General features: G+C 46.5%; 2 protein-coding genes across 2 annotated transcripts in view; both read left to right on the top strand.

Moving 5' to 3' along the window:
- The first annotated feature begins 1,726 nt into the window (after positions 1–1,726).
- On the top strand, positions 1,727–10,203 carry PUS1 (pseudouridine synthase 1). The gene is made up of 6 exons (XM_083373266.1): positions 1,727–2,098; positions 3,690–3,899; positions 5,047–5,184; positions 5,428–5,530; positions 8,058–8,755; positions 9,951–10,203. Exons 1-6 carry the CDS (start codon positions 1,877–1,879, stop codon positions 9,993–9,995), a joined length of 1,416 nt encoding a protein of 471 aa, XP_083229392.1. The 5' UTR covers positions 1,727–1,876; the 3' UTR covers positions 9,996–10,203.
- Positions 10,204–14,959: 4,756 nt separating this feature from the next.
- Positions 14,960–17,489, top strand: part of EP400 (E1A binding protein p400) — an 83,950-nt gene continuing 81,420 nt past the window's right edge. The window contains 1 exon segment of the mRNA XM_083373216.1: positions 14,960–15,105. The gene's annotated coding sequence lies outside the window, so the exon portion shown is untranslated.

Here is a 17,489-nt window from a genome sequence, read left to right as displayed (position 1 = left end):
GCCCAGGTTCGCCTGGTGCGCCAGTTGCGGCCCTATCTAGACCGGGATGCCTTGCGCACGGTCACTCATGCGCTCGTGACCTCTCGTCTTGATTACTGCAACGCTCTCTACATGGGGCTACCCTTGAAGACCACTCGGAGGCTCCAGCTGGCACAGAATGCAGCCGCGAGAGTTGTGTCGGGGGTCTCCCGATACTCCCGTGTTACACCTTTGCTCCGCGAGCTGCATTGGTTGCCAGTTGTCTTCCGGGTGAGGTTCAAGGTGTTGGTAATGACCTACAAAGCCCTCCATGGCATGGGTCCAGAATACCTTGGGGAGCACCTGCAGCCGGCGTCAACTTCCCTCCGCCCAGTACGCTCCCACAGAGAGGGCCTCCTCAGGGTGCCGCCGGTCAAAGAATGCCGACTGGTGGCCCCCAGGGGGAGAGCGTTCTCTGTGGGTGCACCGGACTTATGGAACCATCTTCCGGTAGAGCTCCGGATGGCGCCCGACCTCCGCTCCTTCCGGCGCGACCTTAAAACCCATCTCTTTAAGGAAGCGGGCCTGGCCTGATGGGATGGGGTGGGTTTGTTATTATGACTTTAATTTTAAATTTGTACTATGGGCATTGTTTAATCATGTTTTAATAATTTTAACTTTTGTATCTGTCTTTTACGTATTGCCCTGTTAACCGCCCTGAGTCTCTTGAGAGAAGGGCGGTATATAAATTAAATAAATAAATAAATAAAAGGAGCAAAGGACACAGGAACCCATCCACGTGGGACCCCAATTCTCTACGTTTGAGGCTCCCCCCCAGCCCCTGAACCTTTAACCATAAAAAGACCTGGCATTCCCCAACATGGTCAACCCCCTGGAAACAAGCCGAGATGCGAAGCCAGCCCGCTGCTCTGATGCCACGCCAAGCGCCTCAATTCTCCCATCCAACTTCCAAACCCAAGGCTGGAGTTGCAACCAACCGATTGAATCGCAACCCAAGCGACCACCGTTTGGATCCAGCACGGCTGGGTTAACCAAGTTGGGTTTCCAACCCTTCCAACCCTGCTGTGCTGAGCTTCTCAAAAGATTGCACCCCGTTCACACAACAGCAGATCCGTGTAAGGCGCATTTGAATAAGTATTGATGTGATATTTGTATTGCTTGTAGTCACTTCTATAAGAGCTAAAGTGCGATAGACTCAATAGTTCATTGTTGTTAGCGTATGGTTGTTTATGATTGTTTCCTACTTTTATACCTTGTATTTAGCTCTGGGAAGTCGGGGAGGGGGGAAGGGTTGGGTAGGGCTGGGAAGGGGGTGGGTGGGGAGGGGTTGTTAAAAATAAAATGTATTGAAAAACTTTTCCATTCAAAAAGAAAAAAAAAAGATTGGGCCCCGTTCACACAACAGCAGATCCGTGTAAGGCGCTGCCACTCTTCCCCACCCACCCCCCACCCACCCCCGGCCTCTTGGCAAAGCGAGTGCAATCAAACTCGAATCGCCCAAAGGGGTGCTGGAGACACGGGTGCTGCCGCCCCTCTCCCCGCCCCCGACGCGCATCTATTCAGACGACGTCTCGGCGAGCAAGCGCGCCCGCCGCTTTTTTTTTTTTTTGCTTCTTTTTTTTCCCCCCCGTTTGCAAAGCAAAAACGCGCAACGCCGTGCACGGCCGGCCGATGCACCCGGTCCCTCTTCGCCTGCCGTACGCCATCCCATAATAAACCCCCCTTCTTTCTCACCCCACCCCCACCCCCCCCACCCCCTTCCTCCCTCCCTGCTCCGGTTTCCCACGTGGTCCCGGGTTTGGAACGCGGGTCTTGTTGCATTGCACGTCGGAACGGCCGGCGGCGCTTTGCAAAACGGGTCTCCTGGCTCGGCTCCTCCTCTCCGGCGCGGGCTGGAATGAGGTGGCTGCTTGGGGGGACAAAAAAGGGGATTTGGGCTTCTCTCTGGGTCGCCGCTGGGGCATGGAGAAGCGGCCCCGGGGGTCGGCGGAGGCGCCCGGATCCTGGCTTGCTCGGGCCAAGCGGCCGATTCTGGCTGGCGTCTTGGAAATCTAGCCGGTTGGTTGGCGAAGGCCGGAGGAGAGCCGCGAGTCTCTGGCCCTGCGGCGCACGTCGGAATGTGGGTATCCGTGACAAAGGAAGGCGTGCGCGAGGGAGGAGGGTCGTCCTCACGAGCAGAGCAGAGGATCCCCTTGGGCTGCAGGCAAAGGTTCTGCCTGCCTTTCAGCTCCAGATTTTATTGCCTCCTTGCTTTCCTTTCTCTCCCTTCCCGTCTCTCTCCTTCCTTCCTTCTTCCCTCCCTCCCTCCCTTTCTCTCCTCCTTCCCTCCCATCTCTTCCTTCCTTCCTTCCCTCTCTCTTCAGCTCCAGATTTTATTGCCTTCTTTCTTTCTCTCCCCTCCCATCTCTCTCCTTCCTTCCTTCCTTCCTTCCTTTCTTCCCTCCCTCCCTTTCTCTCCTCCTCCCTCCCATCTCTTCCTTCCTTCCTTCCCTCTCTCTTCAGCTCCAGATTTTATTTCCTTCTTTCTTTCCTTTCTCTCCCCTCCCATCTTTCTCCTTCCTTCCTTCCTTCCTTCTTCCCTCCCTCCCTTCCTTTCTCTCCTCCTTCCCTCCCATCCCTTCCTTCCTTCCCTCTCTTTCTCTCTTCCTTGCTCCCATCCCTTCCTTCTTTCCTTCCTTTCTTCCTTACCTCCTTCCCTCCCATCGCTTCCTTCTTTCCTTCCTTCCTTACCTCCTTTCCTCCCATCCCTTCCTTCCTTCTTCCCCCCCCCCTCTCTTCCTTGCTTGCTCCCTCCCTCCCATTCATTCTCTGGAAAAGAAACAGGATTTCCTTCCCCTGCTTTATTTTTAACTGTTCTTTCCTGCAAAATTATCATCTGTTTTTCAGCTCCAAACATTTATTTTATTCGTGTTTGCATTTATACTGGACAGCCATTTGTCCGGATGGTAGACGGTCTCTTGCATGAGCAGGGGGTTGGACTAGAAGGCCTCCGAGGTCCCTTCAACCCTTATTATTTTACATTCTATACAAGCAACGTAGAGACAGAAGCAGTTTAAAAGCCATCCTTATACGTTGCTACTATACCTAACTAGCATTACAATTGTCCTTAACTAGCCTTGCAACTGTAGCTAGCTAGCATTGCACTGTACCTAACTGGCATTGCATCTATATCTAGCATTACATCTGTATCGAGCATTATAAGGTAAAGGTAAAGGTTTCCCCGCACATGCGTGCTAGTCGTTTCCGACTAGGGGCCGGTGCTCATCTCCGTTTCAAAGCAGAAGAGCCAACCCTTGTCCAAGGAGGTCTCCGTGGTCATGTGACCGGCATGACTAGACGCCAAAGGCGCACGGAACGCTGTTACCTTCCCACCGTAGTGGATCCTATTTTTCTACTTGCATTTTTTACGTGCTTTCGAACTGCTAGGTTGGCAGAAGCTGGGACGAGTAACAGGCGCTCACTCTGCTTCGCGGCACTCGGGATTCGACCCGCCAAACTGCCAACCTTCTGATCGACAAGCTCAGCGTCCTAACCCACTGAGCCACCGCGTCCCACATCTAGCATTATACCTATATCTAACTAGCATTTCAGCTATCCCTGACTAGCATTGCAACTGTACTTGAGTACCACACCCAACTAGCATTGCAACGAAGCAGCTGTTCCTCCATTAATCTGTGGGTCCTTGTGGCGCTCGGTGTGGTCTCTTCCAGTGTCTTGCCATGGCTGAGCAGCTGGGAAGTCTGGAAAACAGCCTGGCTAAGCGGCCGAGGGATGGGGACGGCAGGCAGGAGGAGAATGGACACGAGGTCAAAAGGTTCAAGGACAATGAGGAAGAGGTCAAGGACGAGACGAAGAAGTTCCCGAAGAAGAAAGTTGTGCTCTTGCTGGTGTATTGTGGGAAGGGCTACCATGGAATGCAGGTCAGTGCCTGGATATAATGGCACGTGGGGAAGACTTTGGGTGGGGGGGGAGGAAGAGAGGCTGTCTAGGGCAGCGGTCCCCAATCTTTGCAGCTTACCAGCCTGGCTGGTGGCGGGGAAGAGGGGAACCACACCCCGTGAGCATCGTGCTGCTGTGCACATACAGCTCAATTCGCAAGAGTGGCAGGCCGGCACGCATGGGCGTGCATGCACAGCGTGTCTGCAAGCCCCCCCCACCGCTTGCATGAGTTGGAGTGTGCTTTTCTGTGCACCCCAGTCCATCTTTCACACAGGCCGGTTCCAAATAGGCTGTGGTCCGGTAATGGGCTGTGGCTCAGTGCTTGGAGACCCCTGGCCTAGGGAACGCAGAGAACAGAGACGGCGTAGCCCACAGATGTACAATGGGTGGAGAAAGAGACTCAGAAGGAACTCTTTTGCCCACTAGCTTCTTGGGGATGTAAAGATGAGGGTAAAGTTGCTGGCTGTGGAATTCTGGGAGCTGAAGTCCAGACCTCTTCCAAGTTGCCACGGTTGAGAAAAATGAAAAGGAAGGACTAGGGGTGACACGAGAGCAGTGTGCCAACATTTGAAGGGTTGCCATAAAGAAGAGGGGGTCAAGCTATTCTCCAAAGCACCCGAAGGCAGGACAAGAAGCAACGGATGGAAACTCGTCAAGGAGAGAAGCAGCCTGGAACTAAGGAGAAACTTCCTGACAGTTGGAACAATTAACCAGCGGAACCATCTGCCTCCAGAAGCTGTGAATGCTCCAACACTGGAAGTTTTTAAGAAGAGATTGGACAACCGTTTGTCCGAAATGGTATAGGGTTTCCTGCCTGAGCAGGGGGTTGGACTAGATGACCTCCAAGGTCCCTTCCAGGTCTGTTATTCTGTTCTCTGCAGAGGTTTGAATGCTCTTATCTATAGAACTACAAAAGTCCTTGTTAGGGTGAAGATGAGATGGTTCAGCTAATGTTAAGTTCTCTCTGATGGTCTCATAGAATAGGGGTCTTCAAACTTGGCCCTTTTTTATGACTTGTGGACTTCAACTCCAAGAATTCCTCAGCCGGGCATGTGCCTGCAGAGTAATTCATTCTCCGGGCTCAGATGAGTTGAATGTATTCATTTCTCTATTCCCCCCCCCTCTCAGCGCAACGTGAAAACTTCCCAGTACAGGACCATTGAGGATGACCTAGTATCAGCCCTCATAAAATCCAGATGTATTCCAGAAAATCACGGAGAAGACATGAAGAAAATGTCATTTCAGAGATGCGCCAGGACCGATAAGGTAGGTCTTTGACTTAATGACCATCTGTTTAACGACGGGGAATTACGATTGCGCTGAAAGGGTAATACAGGCACTTTTTGAAAGAGCAGCTCCCCCCCCCCTTGGACTTAATTTTAACATTTAACATTTTCAAGTCTGTGAATTATAAATTGAGTTGCAAAAAAACATCCTTTAAAACGTGACTCGCTGGCATTTTGATAAAATTCTTTTCTTTCTTTTTTCTTTGCAAAACCAAACATTCAGGGCGTGTCTGCGGCTGGACAGATTGTCTCCTTGAAGGTCTGGATGATTGAAGATATTTTACAAAAGATTAACGAGCATCTTCCTTCTCATATAAGAATTTTAGGTAAGAGAGTACCGCTTTAGAATTACATCATAGGCACAACAAGCTTGGGGGTTTCTCATTTCAAGTAAGAGGGTCTTGCCCCCTATAGTCAAACCTTGTGTAACAGGAATAAAATCTTGCACAGCTAGAAAAATCAGAAACAACAAAACGTGTTTCTGCACCGGTGGAAATATTTAGCTTATGACGTTAAATGTATTTTTTTGGGGGGGTTTCCAGTTAAGGTTGTGCATACAGTCTAGGACCCTCCAGAGATAGATAGCCCTCTACAGGTAGTCCTCAACTTACTAACACAATTGAGCCCAAAATTTGGGTTGTTAAGTGAGACATTTCTTAATTGAGTGTAGCCCCATTTTGCGTCCTTCCTTGCCACAGTTGTTAAGTGGGTCCCTGCAGTTTTTAAGTCAGTAACCTGGTTGTTAAACGAATCTGTCTCCCCCCGTTGACTGTGCTTGTCAGAAGACCGTAAAAGGGGATCACGTGACCCCGGGGACGCTGCAACGGTCGTAAATACGAGTCAGTTGTTGAGAGTCTGAATTTTGATCATCTGACTATGGAGATGCTGCAACGGATGTCCGTGTGAAAAATGGGCACAAGTCACTTTTTTCACTGCCGTTGAAACTTCGAACGGTTATTAAAAAGAGCCTTGGTGGAGCAGTGGGCTAATGCCTCCTTAAGTAACACCAGCTGCCTGCAATGAGTGCAGGTTCGAGTCCCACCAGGCTCAAGGTTGACTCAGCCTTCCATCCTTCCGAGGTAGGTAAAATGAGGACCCAGATTGTTGGGGGCAATTAAGCTGACTTTGTAATAATGCCGCTTGGGGTGTGTGTGAAAGCCCTAATAAGCAGGCATATACATAGAATGAAGGCTACTGCTAAGCTTGTAAGCCGCCCTGAGTCTTCGGAGAAGGGCGGGATATAAATGGAATTAAAAAAAATAAAAATGGTTGCAATTCGAGGACCGCCTGCTCAGAGGCATCTGTTAGGCTCCCAAACTTAGAAAGACCTACAGAGTTACTTCTAAGCAATTTGCTTTATTGGTCCTCATTTAGAATAGATAGAATTCTTTATTTAGAGACAAAAGTCTTGCTGAATCTTGCCAGACGGTCACAAAGGGATACTGCGACCGTCGTAAATAGGAAGCGGTGGCCAAGGGTCTGGATTTTGATTCACCTGACCGTGGGGATGCTGTGAAGGTCGTTAAGTGTGAAAAGCGGGCCTGAGTCCCTTTCCTCAGGGCCCTTGTAACTTTGAACGGTCCCTAAATGAACTGTTGGAGGTTGAAGACTGCCTGCGTTATGGCCACAGCTGACTAGAATTTCCATTTCTAAGCAAGGCAGGGGTTAAGGGGGCGGTGGCGCCATTCCACTCCATTTTGCAGGCTTGTCGAAAGGGATCACTGCAGTCGTTAAGGGAATTACAGCGTCTTTTAAGTGAGTCTGGCTCCTCCCACTGGTTTTGCTGGTTGGAAGCTGGCTGGGAAGGTTGCAGACGCTGCAGCTGTTGTAAACCCACAAGTTCCCAAGCATCCAAATTTGGATCAGATCAAATCCCAGATTCAGATCCATCCAAGATCCCAAAGGGGCTTTTTCAAGGAGGCAACTGGACTTCCTTGTTTTTCCTTTGAAGACGTTTCGCTTCTCATCCCAGAAGCTTCTTCAGCTCTGACTGGACGGCGGGGAGTGGAAGGGACATCACAGTCAGAGCTGAAGAAGCTTCTCAGATGAGAAGCGAAACGCCTCCAAAGCAAAATCAGGAAGTCCAGTTGCCTCGTGAAAAAAAAATCTCCTTTGGGCCAAACTTGCTCACGTTGTAGCCAAGATTTATTTATTATTTATTTATTTTTTATTACATTTATATCCCGCCCTTCTCCGAAGACTCAGGGCGGCTTACAAGCTTAGCAGTAGCCTTCATTCTATGTATATGCCTGCTTATTAGGGCTTTCACACACACCCCAAGCGGCATTATTACAAAGTCAGCTTAATTGCCCCCAACAATCTGGGTCCTCATTTTACCTACCTCGGAAGGATGGAAGGCTGAGTCAACCTTGACTCATAGCTAAATGTATGTGGAGATTCTCAGTCCTCCAGGTCATGGTTGTTCCAAAGGTGCTTTTTCAGGAGGCAGCTGGCCTTTCTTGGGATTTTTTGGATTTTTTTTTCTTCTTCTTGTTTTTCCATTCCCCACCATTCTAGTCAGAGCTGAAGAAGCTTCTGGGATGAGAAGCGAAACGTCTTCAAAGGAAAAACAAGAAAAGTCCAGTTGCCTCCTGAAAAAAAGCACCTTTGGGATAACCCTGACCTGGATTGACTGAGGATCACCATACACATCATCCCAAGAGTTTCTACTTTAAGGAAACGACTTTTAATCAGATTTGGAAATTCCTCTGCATTCGGCATTTAACCCATTATCAAAGGACCCATACTGGGGGGGGTGTATAAGTTCTTGTTTTCGGGATCCTGCCCAGCTGTGAGAAAAGGTTGACCCAAAGTTGATATTGTTCTAAAGTTTTGTCTGTTAAAAAAAAATAGGGCTCAAAAGGGTGACCGGGAAATTCAATTCCAAGAACAGATGTGACGCCCGGACCTATTCCTACATGCTACCAACGTTCGCCTTTGCCCACAAGGACGATGCTCCTCAGGATGAAACCTACCGCTTGAGTGCCGAGACTTTGGAGGCCGTCAACCACCTCCTGGCTTGCTACAAAGGCACCCACAACTTCCATAACTTCACCTCCCAGAAGGGCCCCAAGGATCCCAGCGCCAAACGCTACATCATGGAGATGTTTTGCGAAGAGCCCTTCGTCAGGAACGGGCTGGAGTTTGCGGTGGTGAAGGTGAAAGGGCAGAGTTTCATGATGCACCAGATCCGCAAAATGATCGGCTTGGTGATCGCCATTGTGAAGGGCCACGCCACCCTCTCCATCCTGGAGCAGAGCTGGGGTGAGGAGCGAGTGGACATCCCCAAAGCCCCTGGACTGGGTCTGATTTTGGAACGGGTTCACTTCGAGAGCTACAATCAACGGTTTGGGGACGACGGTCTCCACGAAGCCCTGGAATGGGCAGAAGAAGAGGAGAAGATCGCGGCTTTCAAAGAGCAGCACATCTATCCCACCATCATCCATACAGAGAAGGAAGAAAGGTCCATGATGAACTGGCTGGAGACGCTCTTCAACCATCAGTTTGATTCCACCGTCTCAAGGTTGCAGGAAGACATCCGAGATGCCAAGGTGAGGGGAAATAATTTTGTTTTCCTCCTTCCCAACCCAAGAACCAGGGGGATTCAGTGGTGATGAGGCTGGACCAGAGGAGAGGCTGTAAGGACCCACTTCAAAACCTCTTCCCAAGAAAGCAGAACTCTTGCAACAGATTCATCCCAAAAGGAGCTTTTATTAGGAGAAGCTGACAGCAGGCATAGAAGGCAGGATCTCAGCGTTTCCCGCTCAAATCAATAGGTTAAAGGAGCAAAAAGCAAAGCCCACCCCAATAATTCATCTGGTCAGTTCAAACGGACCAGTCCTCAGGTGTTAAGTCCGCAGTGGGAATGAGGCTGATATGACTCCGTTCCCAAGGCTGTGAAAACGTTGTGGAGTCTTTGCACCTTCTCATCCGCAGCGAGAGATAAGCCAGATGGCCGGAGGCACATTCCTTTCTCATCCCCAGGTTGACATCAAGGGGAGAATAGTTCAAAGAGTAAGCAGATAGAGGAGGTGGAGAGGACACATTGTAGAAGCTAAGCGAAAGAACAATATACATACCTTCCCCCCCCAGGAATGTGGCAGAACCCATAGAAGGGAATGAGGAAGAAAAAGAAAAGAATTTTGGCTATTTCTCAGCTCACAGATTTATCATTGGGCAGGGGGGGGGAGGATAACATGATGGGAGACGCTAATGGAGATTCCATGGGGTCCTTGAAGAAAGCAGAAAATAAATCTTAAGAATGTCTGAAACGTGCTTTCAAAAAGGCAAATGGACTTGAGTTTTTGTTGAGAAAAGTCCAGCTGCCTTTTTGAAAGCACCTTTTGAGACAACCGTGACCTCGTTGACGGAGATCCCCCGTAGACAAAAAAAACCCCCTAAGAAATAAGCAAGGTTGTGACTTCCAACCATGATATTGCAGATTGTAACCATTCATTGCCTTATGTGGGGGTTTTCTTTGGGAAGAATTAAAAGTCTCAAAGATGGTTTTTTTTCTTCCAAAAGGCAACTGGATTTTCTTGGTTGTTTTTTTTTCTCCTTTGAAAACGTTTTGCTTCTCAACCAAGAAGCTTCTTCAGTTCTTGGATGAGAAGTGAAACATTTTCAAGGGGGGGGGGAAACCACCAAGAAAATAAAAGTTGCCTTTTTTGGGGGGGGAAAAATCAATCGTGTCTTGGATGATTGAGAATCTCCATTGAAGAATTAAAAGTGTTTTGCTTCTTTCAGTCTGATCCTGAAGGTAGCGATGGATGTGAAGACAACTCTGATTGAGGATTTCAGGCACACTTTGATACCTTGGATTCAAGTCCCTTTGGGCAGAAAAATCAAGCTTTTCTCAACGATGGATGTTCCTTAGTCTTGAACAGAGATGAAGAAGGACAAAAATGGCGCTTTCTGTCCCCTTTGCAGCAACGGAATGGGAGACCTGCTAGCTAGAACAAACACTGCTTTAATTATGCTCGATAAAAATATTTCTTTTTTTTTTAAATAGAAGTTTGCTAAATGATGGTTAAAACGGAGAAAAATAATTATCAGACTCTTACGGATTAATGCAACCTGTTAAAGAATGCTGTTCCCTTTTGATTTTCTCAAACAGCCAACATTAATTATTCCTTTGGAAAGCTTTCTCTGATTATTGCCTCAGCCAAGTAATAAGGACTTAGGAAACTTGTTTCTTCCTTTTGTAAAAACAATATATTTTTATTTTTATTTTATTTCCACTTTCTCATAGACCAAATAATGTGGTGGTTGAAACAAACTGGGTTGGAACATCTGAGTTTCATCTCCATTTTCTTTTTTAGAAAACTGTCTATTTCAGGGTTTTTTTTTAATGCTCCTTTTGAAAAAAAAAATAATAAAGGCTTTTTGTGACACAAGGTAGAAAGGTTTTTTTAAAAAAATATTTCTAATCTAGGTTGGAGGTAATGCTGATATAATTTGATCTGGGGGGAGGTGAGAGAACATTCTAAGCTTTGGAAGCCATCAAGAAAAACAAATCAGAATGTAGTTGTGTGGCTTACTAGTTGCTGTATTTGTTTAGTGACGGTTCAAAGTTAGAACGGTAGTGAAAAAAGTGACTTAATAGTTGCAAGTCAAGGATGAGTATAGAGAGCATTATGAATTCCCTAATAAAAATAAAGACTGCAAAAAGGAACAGCCTAGCTGGAAATAAATGGCTATTTATTATTTATTTGGTGAACCAGGGTTAAATAAACTTTAACCTGTTGGGGTTTTAATCCAATTATTATGGGAGTATATTTTGATGAGCGAAATGCAGGAGAGCCAAATTTATTTATTTATTTATTATTTGATTTGTATACCGCCCTTCTCCTTAAGGACTCAGGGCGGTGAACAGTGACATAAATAACAGAATGCACAAATACAGATATTGAAAACAAATTAAACCCTAATTTTGCCCAAATGCAGAAGATAGTTATCTTAAAACAATAATTAAAACAGAACCCATCAGAAAACTGGGGAAAAAATTATAATAATGATGCAGTTTAGAAATATCTATTGGGGAAATCTGCAGAACAAAATCTACAACTCCCATGATAGAAGCAACCTTGTTTGTTAAAACAGTTTGGATTAGGAGACGTGAATGTGTTAAGCTTTGTCTTCCCCCCCCCATGTTATTTTTGTCCCTTGCTGGCTTCCGTAGAGGGAATCCTGTCTTCCTATTTTTTTCTCTTCCGCTTACGAAAACCCCCATCCATTGCGCCTGCGCTGACGGAGCTCTACATTGGCATCGACCAATAGAATCTCTTTCTTCCCCCCACCCCCATGAAGAGCTCGGAATGGTATGATCTGGAGAAGGGGATTCTAAAGTGGTGCCGCCCAGTGCAGAATGCAGTAAACGTGCATTTTGAGCAAACTTAGGTTTGCACGTGGGGAAAAAATGGATAGAACTAGTAAGTAGATTAAATTCTTTAAAAAAAAGAGATTAAATTCATTTTTAAAAAACAATAGGAAAGGGCATTTTTCTGGCTGCTGGGAACTTAAAATATATAAATATAAATGGAATTTTTCAGCCAGTGCAATGGAGTACTGATCGGTTTTTAAATGAATGGGTTTGTAGGGTGTGAGTTTTATGTATTTTATGATGGTTTTTAACGTGCTTGTTATCGTTTCTTTGCTTGTTTTTCAACTGTTTGATGGTACTTTGGAGGTTTTTTTTATAGTTTTAATTGCTTGCAAGCCTCCTAGAGTCCTGGAGGAGAGGCGTGGTTATATAAATTAATAATTTTAATTCCATCATGGGTTCAACACAGTTCTCTTGTGTTTTGCGGATTATGGATCCGAGGGTGTGAAATTGGAATAATTAATAAATAATAGTTTAATTGTATCGTGAGCTCATTTGTTGAGAGAAGAGAGATATTTAGGAATGGTGTAATAATTAGAATATTAATTGTAGCCCCTGCTTTTCCTCATCCTTACTCCAGAGTCTCCACAACCTATGGAGTGCCCTGGCATTGCCTGAGGATACAGTGAAAGTGTGCTGAACTGGATCTCCAGAAGGGTACTTGATCCCCTTTGAGGCCTACAGTTGGAACAAACATCCCGTATTGTTACCTGTTGATTGCTTGGGGTGCAATAAATTATCTCATATCTAGCTTGCTAAATGTATAATTAGGAATTTCTGTTTCGATTCTTTTTCCTTTTTAGGCACTTTGATTCTAACTGTGATACAGTGGACAGTGATGTCTGAACGCCGGTCACACCTTCTACGTAACAAGTGCGGTTGATCTCCGGAACAGATCCCAGCAGTGTATAACGTATCGATCTTGAGATCTTCGCAAGAAGATACATACCAAGATTCTCTCCTTTGGAATATGGGCAGAATGAGTTACTCGCTTGGATTAACTGGCTGGTTAAACATTGGAAGGAATCGGCCTCTGTTGGTGGCATTGAGTGGTTGGAATAATGCCATTAAGAAGCCTAGCTGTTTGATAGATCCACATAAAAAGCAATGTGGTTTTCTGAAGTCCCACGTTTTAAAACAAAGTTAACACTGGCAGGGGCATGCAGAATCCAAAACCAAGCTGTATCAGGGTTTAGGATGACATAGGATCTCGGCCTCTTGACTCACAAGAGGTAGGATCAGATTTAAGGTCAAATTGTTCTATCTACACTATCTAAAAGTTTCTTTTGGTTCTTGCATGAGACTTCTGATGGTCTCCCTGTTGAAATTCTACCTTGCTTGGGACAGAATTTTCAAGGTCTGGAAAAGTGACTTTAGAGCAGGGGTGTCAAACTGGCAATGTCACAAGACGTGTTGTGACTTTTTTGCCATTGCCGGTGATGGGGTGGGCGTGGTTTCGCTATGACGCATCTGGCCTGCGGGCTGGCAGTTTGACACCCCTGCTTTAGAGTATGTCTAATTTAAACACTCATCTCCAATTTGTAATCTGTAACTGCAATGAAATAAACTGGATTCTAACGGGATGATTGTGTCTGAACGTCTTTGAAACTGTTTTAAAAGTTGCCAACGGCACATACTCAATAGAAAGCCTTGGTTCATGTGAGAAGTTGATAACAGTCTTGGAGTCACCGTTTAAAGAATTAGTGTTGAAATAATTAGTGGGTGACATTACCTTTGCCTGGGGGGTGCCTGTGGGGGACTCTTCATGAACTTGTAAGGAGCTGGAGTGAGTGACGAGCTCACCCCGACATGAAGCAGCTCTTGGGTTTCGAATCCAGCCTTGCTAACCTCCAACGCAGCATTCTAACTATGTGAGCCACCGTGTGCCAATCTATAATGGTGAGAGAGGAAGTTATAGCCAACAGCAAGATGGACATACTCAGTTACTGGAGTGATGGGGGAAGGACTAAACTAAAGGATCGTCAGGTAGGTTGGGAGAAAATCTATGAGGTCACTAGGAAACGAAAACTAGGAATTGATGGCACAAAATAAATCAACTCCGTAGTCACAGTGTACATGTCTTGCAGATTTGAATTTTTCCTGGTTTGAGTCCAATTCCTGCAAAGCAAAAGCCCATACGGAAACAATAAAGAATACCCCAACTCGTATTAGCCACCCAGAGTCGCTTTGCAGAGTGAGATGGGCAGCATAAAAACTTAATAAATATTGCAAGACCCAATCTGGGTGGGTCACCGAGACCAGAGGTTTAGCCTTCCTAAATACTCAATTTAGTTTTGAATGAATGAATGAATGAAACTTTATTGTCAAAAGTACAACCGTGTATACATTGAGATTGGCTGAGCCTCCCTTCGTGCCCACCTCCAACTCACAGTGACAACAAACCCTCCATCTTATTACACCATGTGAGCTAATTATAGAGCCTTGGTGGAGCAGTGGGCTAATGCCTCCTTAAGTAACACCAGCTGCCTGCAATCAGTGCAGGTTCGAGTCCCACCAGGCTCAAGGTTGACTCAGCCTTCCATCCTTCCGAGGTAGGTAAAATGAAGACCCAGATTGTTGGGGGCATTAAGCTGACTTTGTAATAATGCTGCTTGGGGGGGTGCGTGAAAGCCCTAACAAGCAGGCATATACATAGAATGAAGGCTACTGCTAAGCTTGTAAGCCGCCCTGAGTCTTCGGAGAAGAGCGGGATATAAATGGAATTAAAATAAAAATAAAAAAATAATTGCACAACACACCGGCCTGGCAAGTCAATTCTGCATAAAGTTGATATTATTTCCCGTTCAATAATTTTTATCAACTTTATGCAGAATTGAACTACGAGGCCGGTGTGTTGTGGAATTAGTTTTAACAAATAGCGTCCACTATAAAGTCAGGGCAGCCAGTTTTATCTTTCCATGTGAAAAGGAAAAATTGTTCATTTTTCTTTTGCAGTGAAACCTCACTGAATGCGTTCTGGAATGCGTGGATCAATAGAACACAATACATCTCTCCTGGGGAGGGTCCTAAAACCCCATTTGTTTTATTTGGAAAATCCACCTCCAAAATGCAAGACCCCAATCTTTTTAATTAGCAAGTCTTCCAGATTGCGCATGCGGAGTACGGGCTTCTTTCCTTTCCCCCCCCCGCCTCCTTCCCATTTCGTCTCTACACCAGGCGGAGTCTCTTCCCGCATGCGCACTCGTTTCTTCCCAGCCGCTACGTTACTGAAAGGGGGGAGGGAGAAAAAAAACCCCGTCGTTTTCGTGGGGCTTTTTGTTTGTTTGTTTTTTTGTCCCTTGCCGGCGCTCGTCCGCCCGGCGCATGCGCCTTTTTTTGTTGTCTTCCTCAGGCTCCTCCCTTTCATCCCCCCCCTCCCCCGTCGCAGTCCGTTTCCTGTCAGGAGCGGATGGCCGAGGCTGGGCCCGGCTCGGAGCGGGCCGTCTTCGCTGAGCAGCGGCGGACGCTTCGCTCGCGCGCTCCGGCTTCCTGAGAGCCGACGCGGGAAGGGAAGAAAAGGTAACCGGGAGGGCAGCGGCGCCGCGGGTGGGTGGGCGGGTAGGAGGCTTAGGCCGCTCGGAAGGAACGTTACGCTCCCCGCTCTTCCCCCCTCCCTTCCCGCATCCAGGCGTCGCGCGCGCCTGCGAAGGGAGGAATAACGGGAAGCGGCAAAGGCCAAAAAGGTGACGTTGCGGGAAAGACGAACGCTTTTTTTTTTTCCTTCCCCCTAGCTATGGAAGGCGCGTTTGCTGGACTTTGAGACCTGCTGCCTTTCGGGGCATTTTTTTTTTCCTCCCCTCATCTTTTTCCTCTTTAGCAGCCAGGCTGAACGGCCACGACTAACGGTCCCACAGGCTGCTGAGGCCCATAGAGCCTTGGTGGAGCAGTGGGCTAATGCCTCCTTAAGTAACACCAGCTGCCTGCAATTAGTGCAGGTTCGAGTCCCACCAGGCTCAAGGTTGACTCAGCCTTCCATCCTTCCGAGGTAGGTAAAATGAGGACCCAGATTGTTGGGGGCAATAAGCTGACTTTGTAATAATGCCGCTTGGGTGTGTGTGTGAAAGCCCTAATAAGCAGGCATATACATAGAATGAAGGCTACTGCTAAGCTTGTAAGCCGCCCTGAGTCTTCGGAGAAGGGCGGGATATAAATGGAATTAAAATAAAAATAAAAAATAAATCTTTTTCCTCTTTATCAGCCAGGCTGAATGGCCACGACTAACGGTCCCACAGGCTGCCGAGGCCCATAAAGGCGTCTGGAGGCCAAGAACAGATAGGACGCCTTCGGTTGATAGGTCCATTTGGGCCCTCTCAAAAGCTCAGCCTCAGCCTTAGCTGCAGTAAAATAGAATAAAATGAGAATTAAGGTCCAGCGAAGGGACGGGTGTGTGTGTGGGGGGGAAACAGCTGAGGTGAGATAAGACGGGATATAAAATGTGGTAGGGAAGGTAAAGTGAAGGTTTAAAAAAACGTATAAGGAGCGGCTGCTGGAATTGGGGGTGTCTATTTTAACGAAGAGAAGGAGAAGGAGTGACTGCTAAGCTTGTAAGCCGCCCTGAGTCTTCGGAGAAGGGCGGGATATAAATGGAATTAAAATAATAATAATTAAAAAATGATAGCAGCGTTCCAATATCTCAGGGGCTGCCCCAAAGAAGAGGCAGTCAAGCTATTCTCCAAAGCGCCCGAAGGCAGAACAAGAAGCAACGGAGAGAAATTAATCAAGGAGAGAAGCAACCTAGAACTAAGGAGAAACTTCCTGACAGCGAGGACAATTAACCAGTGGAACAGCCTGCCTGCAGAAGTTGTGAATGCTCCAACACGAAGTTTTTAAGGAGAGACTGGACAGCCATTTGTCTGAAGTGGTTATGGGGTTTCCTGCCTGAGCAGGGACGTGGTGGCTCAGTGGGTTAGGATGCTGAGCTTGTCGATCAGAAGGTCGGCAGTTTGGCGGGTCGAATCCCGAGTGCCGCATAACAGAGTGAGCGCGTTACTTGTCCCAGCTTCTGCCAACCTAGCAGTTCGAAAGCACGTAAAAATGCAAGTAGAAAAATAGGGACCACTCCGGTGGGAAGGTAACAGCGGTCTGTGCGCCTTTGGCGTCTAGTCATGCCGGCCACAGGACCACGGAGACGTCCTCGGACAAACGCTGGCTCTTCGGCTTTGAAACAGAGATGAGCACTGGCCCCTAGAGTCGGAAATGGCTAGCACGCATGTGCGGGGGAACCTTTACCTTTACCAGAGCAGGGGGTTGGACTAGATGACCTCCGAGGTCCCTTCCAACTTTTATTATTATTATTATTATTATTATTATTATTATTATTATTATTATTATTATTATTATTATTAAAATAAGATCAAATAGTGTGAGGTAAAATGGAAGAACTTTATTAAGTCAGTGGGCCTAAGAGCATCAGCCACAGGAAAATAGAGTAAAATAGGATTCGGTGAAGTTGGGTAAAAATTAACCGTCGGATAAAATGGGATAAAATGTAGTTGGTGAGATAAAGTGAAGGTAAAAGAGTAAGATCAAATAGGAGAAGATCAAGGAGGAGAAAGAAGAGGAGGAGGAGGAGGAGGAGAAGAAGAAAAGAAAGAGGCTTTGTTAATTATGTCAATGGATCATGTCAAAGCTCAGCATCAGGCAGAGTAAAATAGAATAAAATGAGATAAGATACAGTGATGTGAGATAAAATAGCTACAAGGAGATAAAACAGGATAAAATCTAGTAAGATAAAGTGAAGATAAAAGAGTAAGTTAACATCGTATAAGGTGAAATAGAAGAAGAGAACTTTATTAATCAAGTCAATTGTATCAAACTAATACAAACATTCAAATAGGTAAAAAGAAAATAAAACTTCAGAATAAATCATCACTCTTGCACTTAACTCACGTCTGATCAAGTTC

Source organism: Vipera ursinii (genome assembly GCF_947247035.1).
Source record: "Vipera ursinii genome assembly, chromosome: 14".
NCBI lineage: Eukaryota > Metazoa > Chordata > Lepidosauria > Squamata > Viperidae > Vipera > Vipera ursinii.
This window is presented reverse-complemented; position numbering and strand designations above follow the sequence as displayed.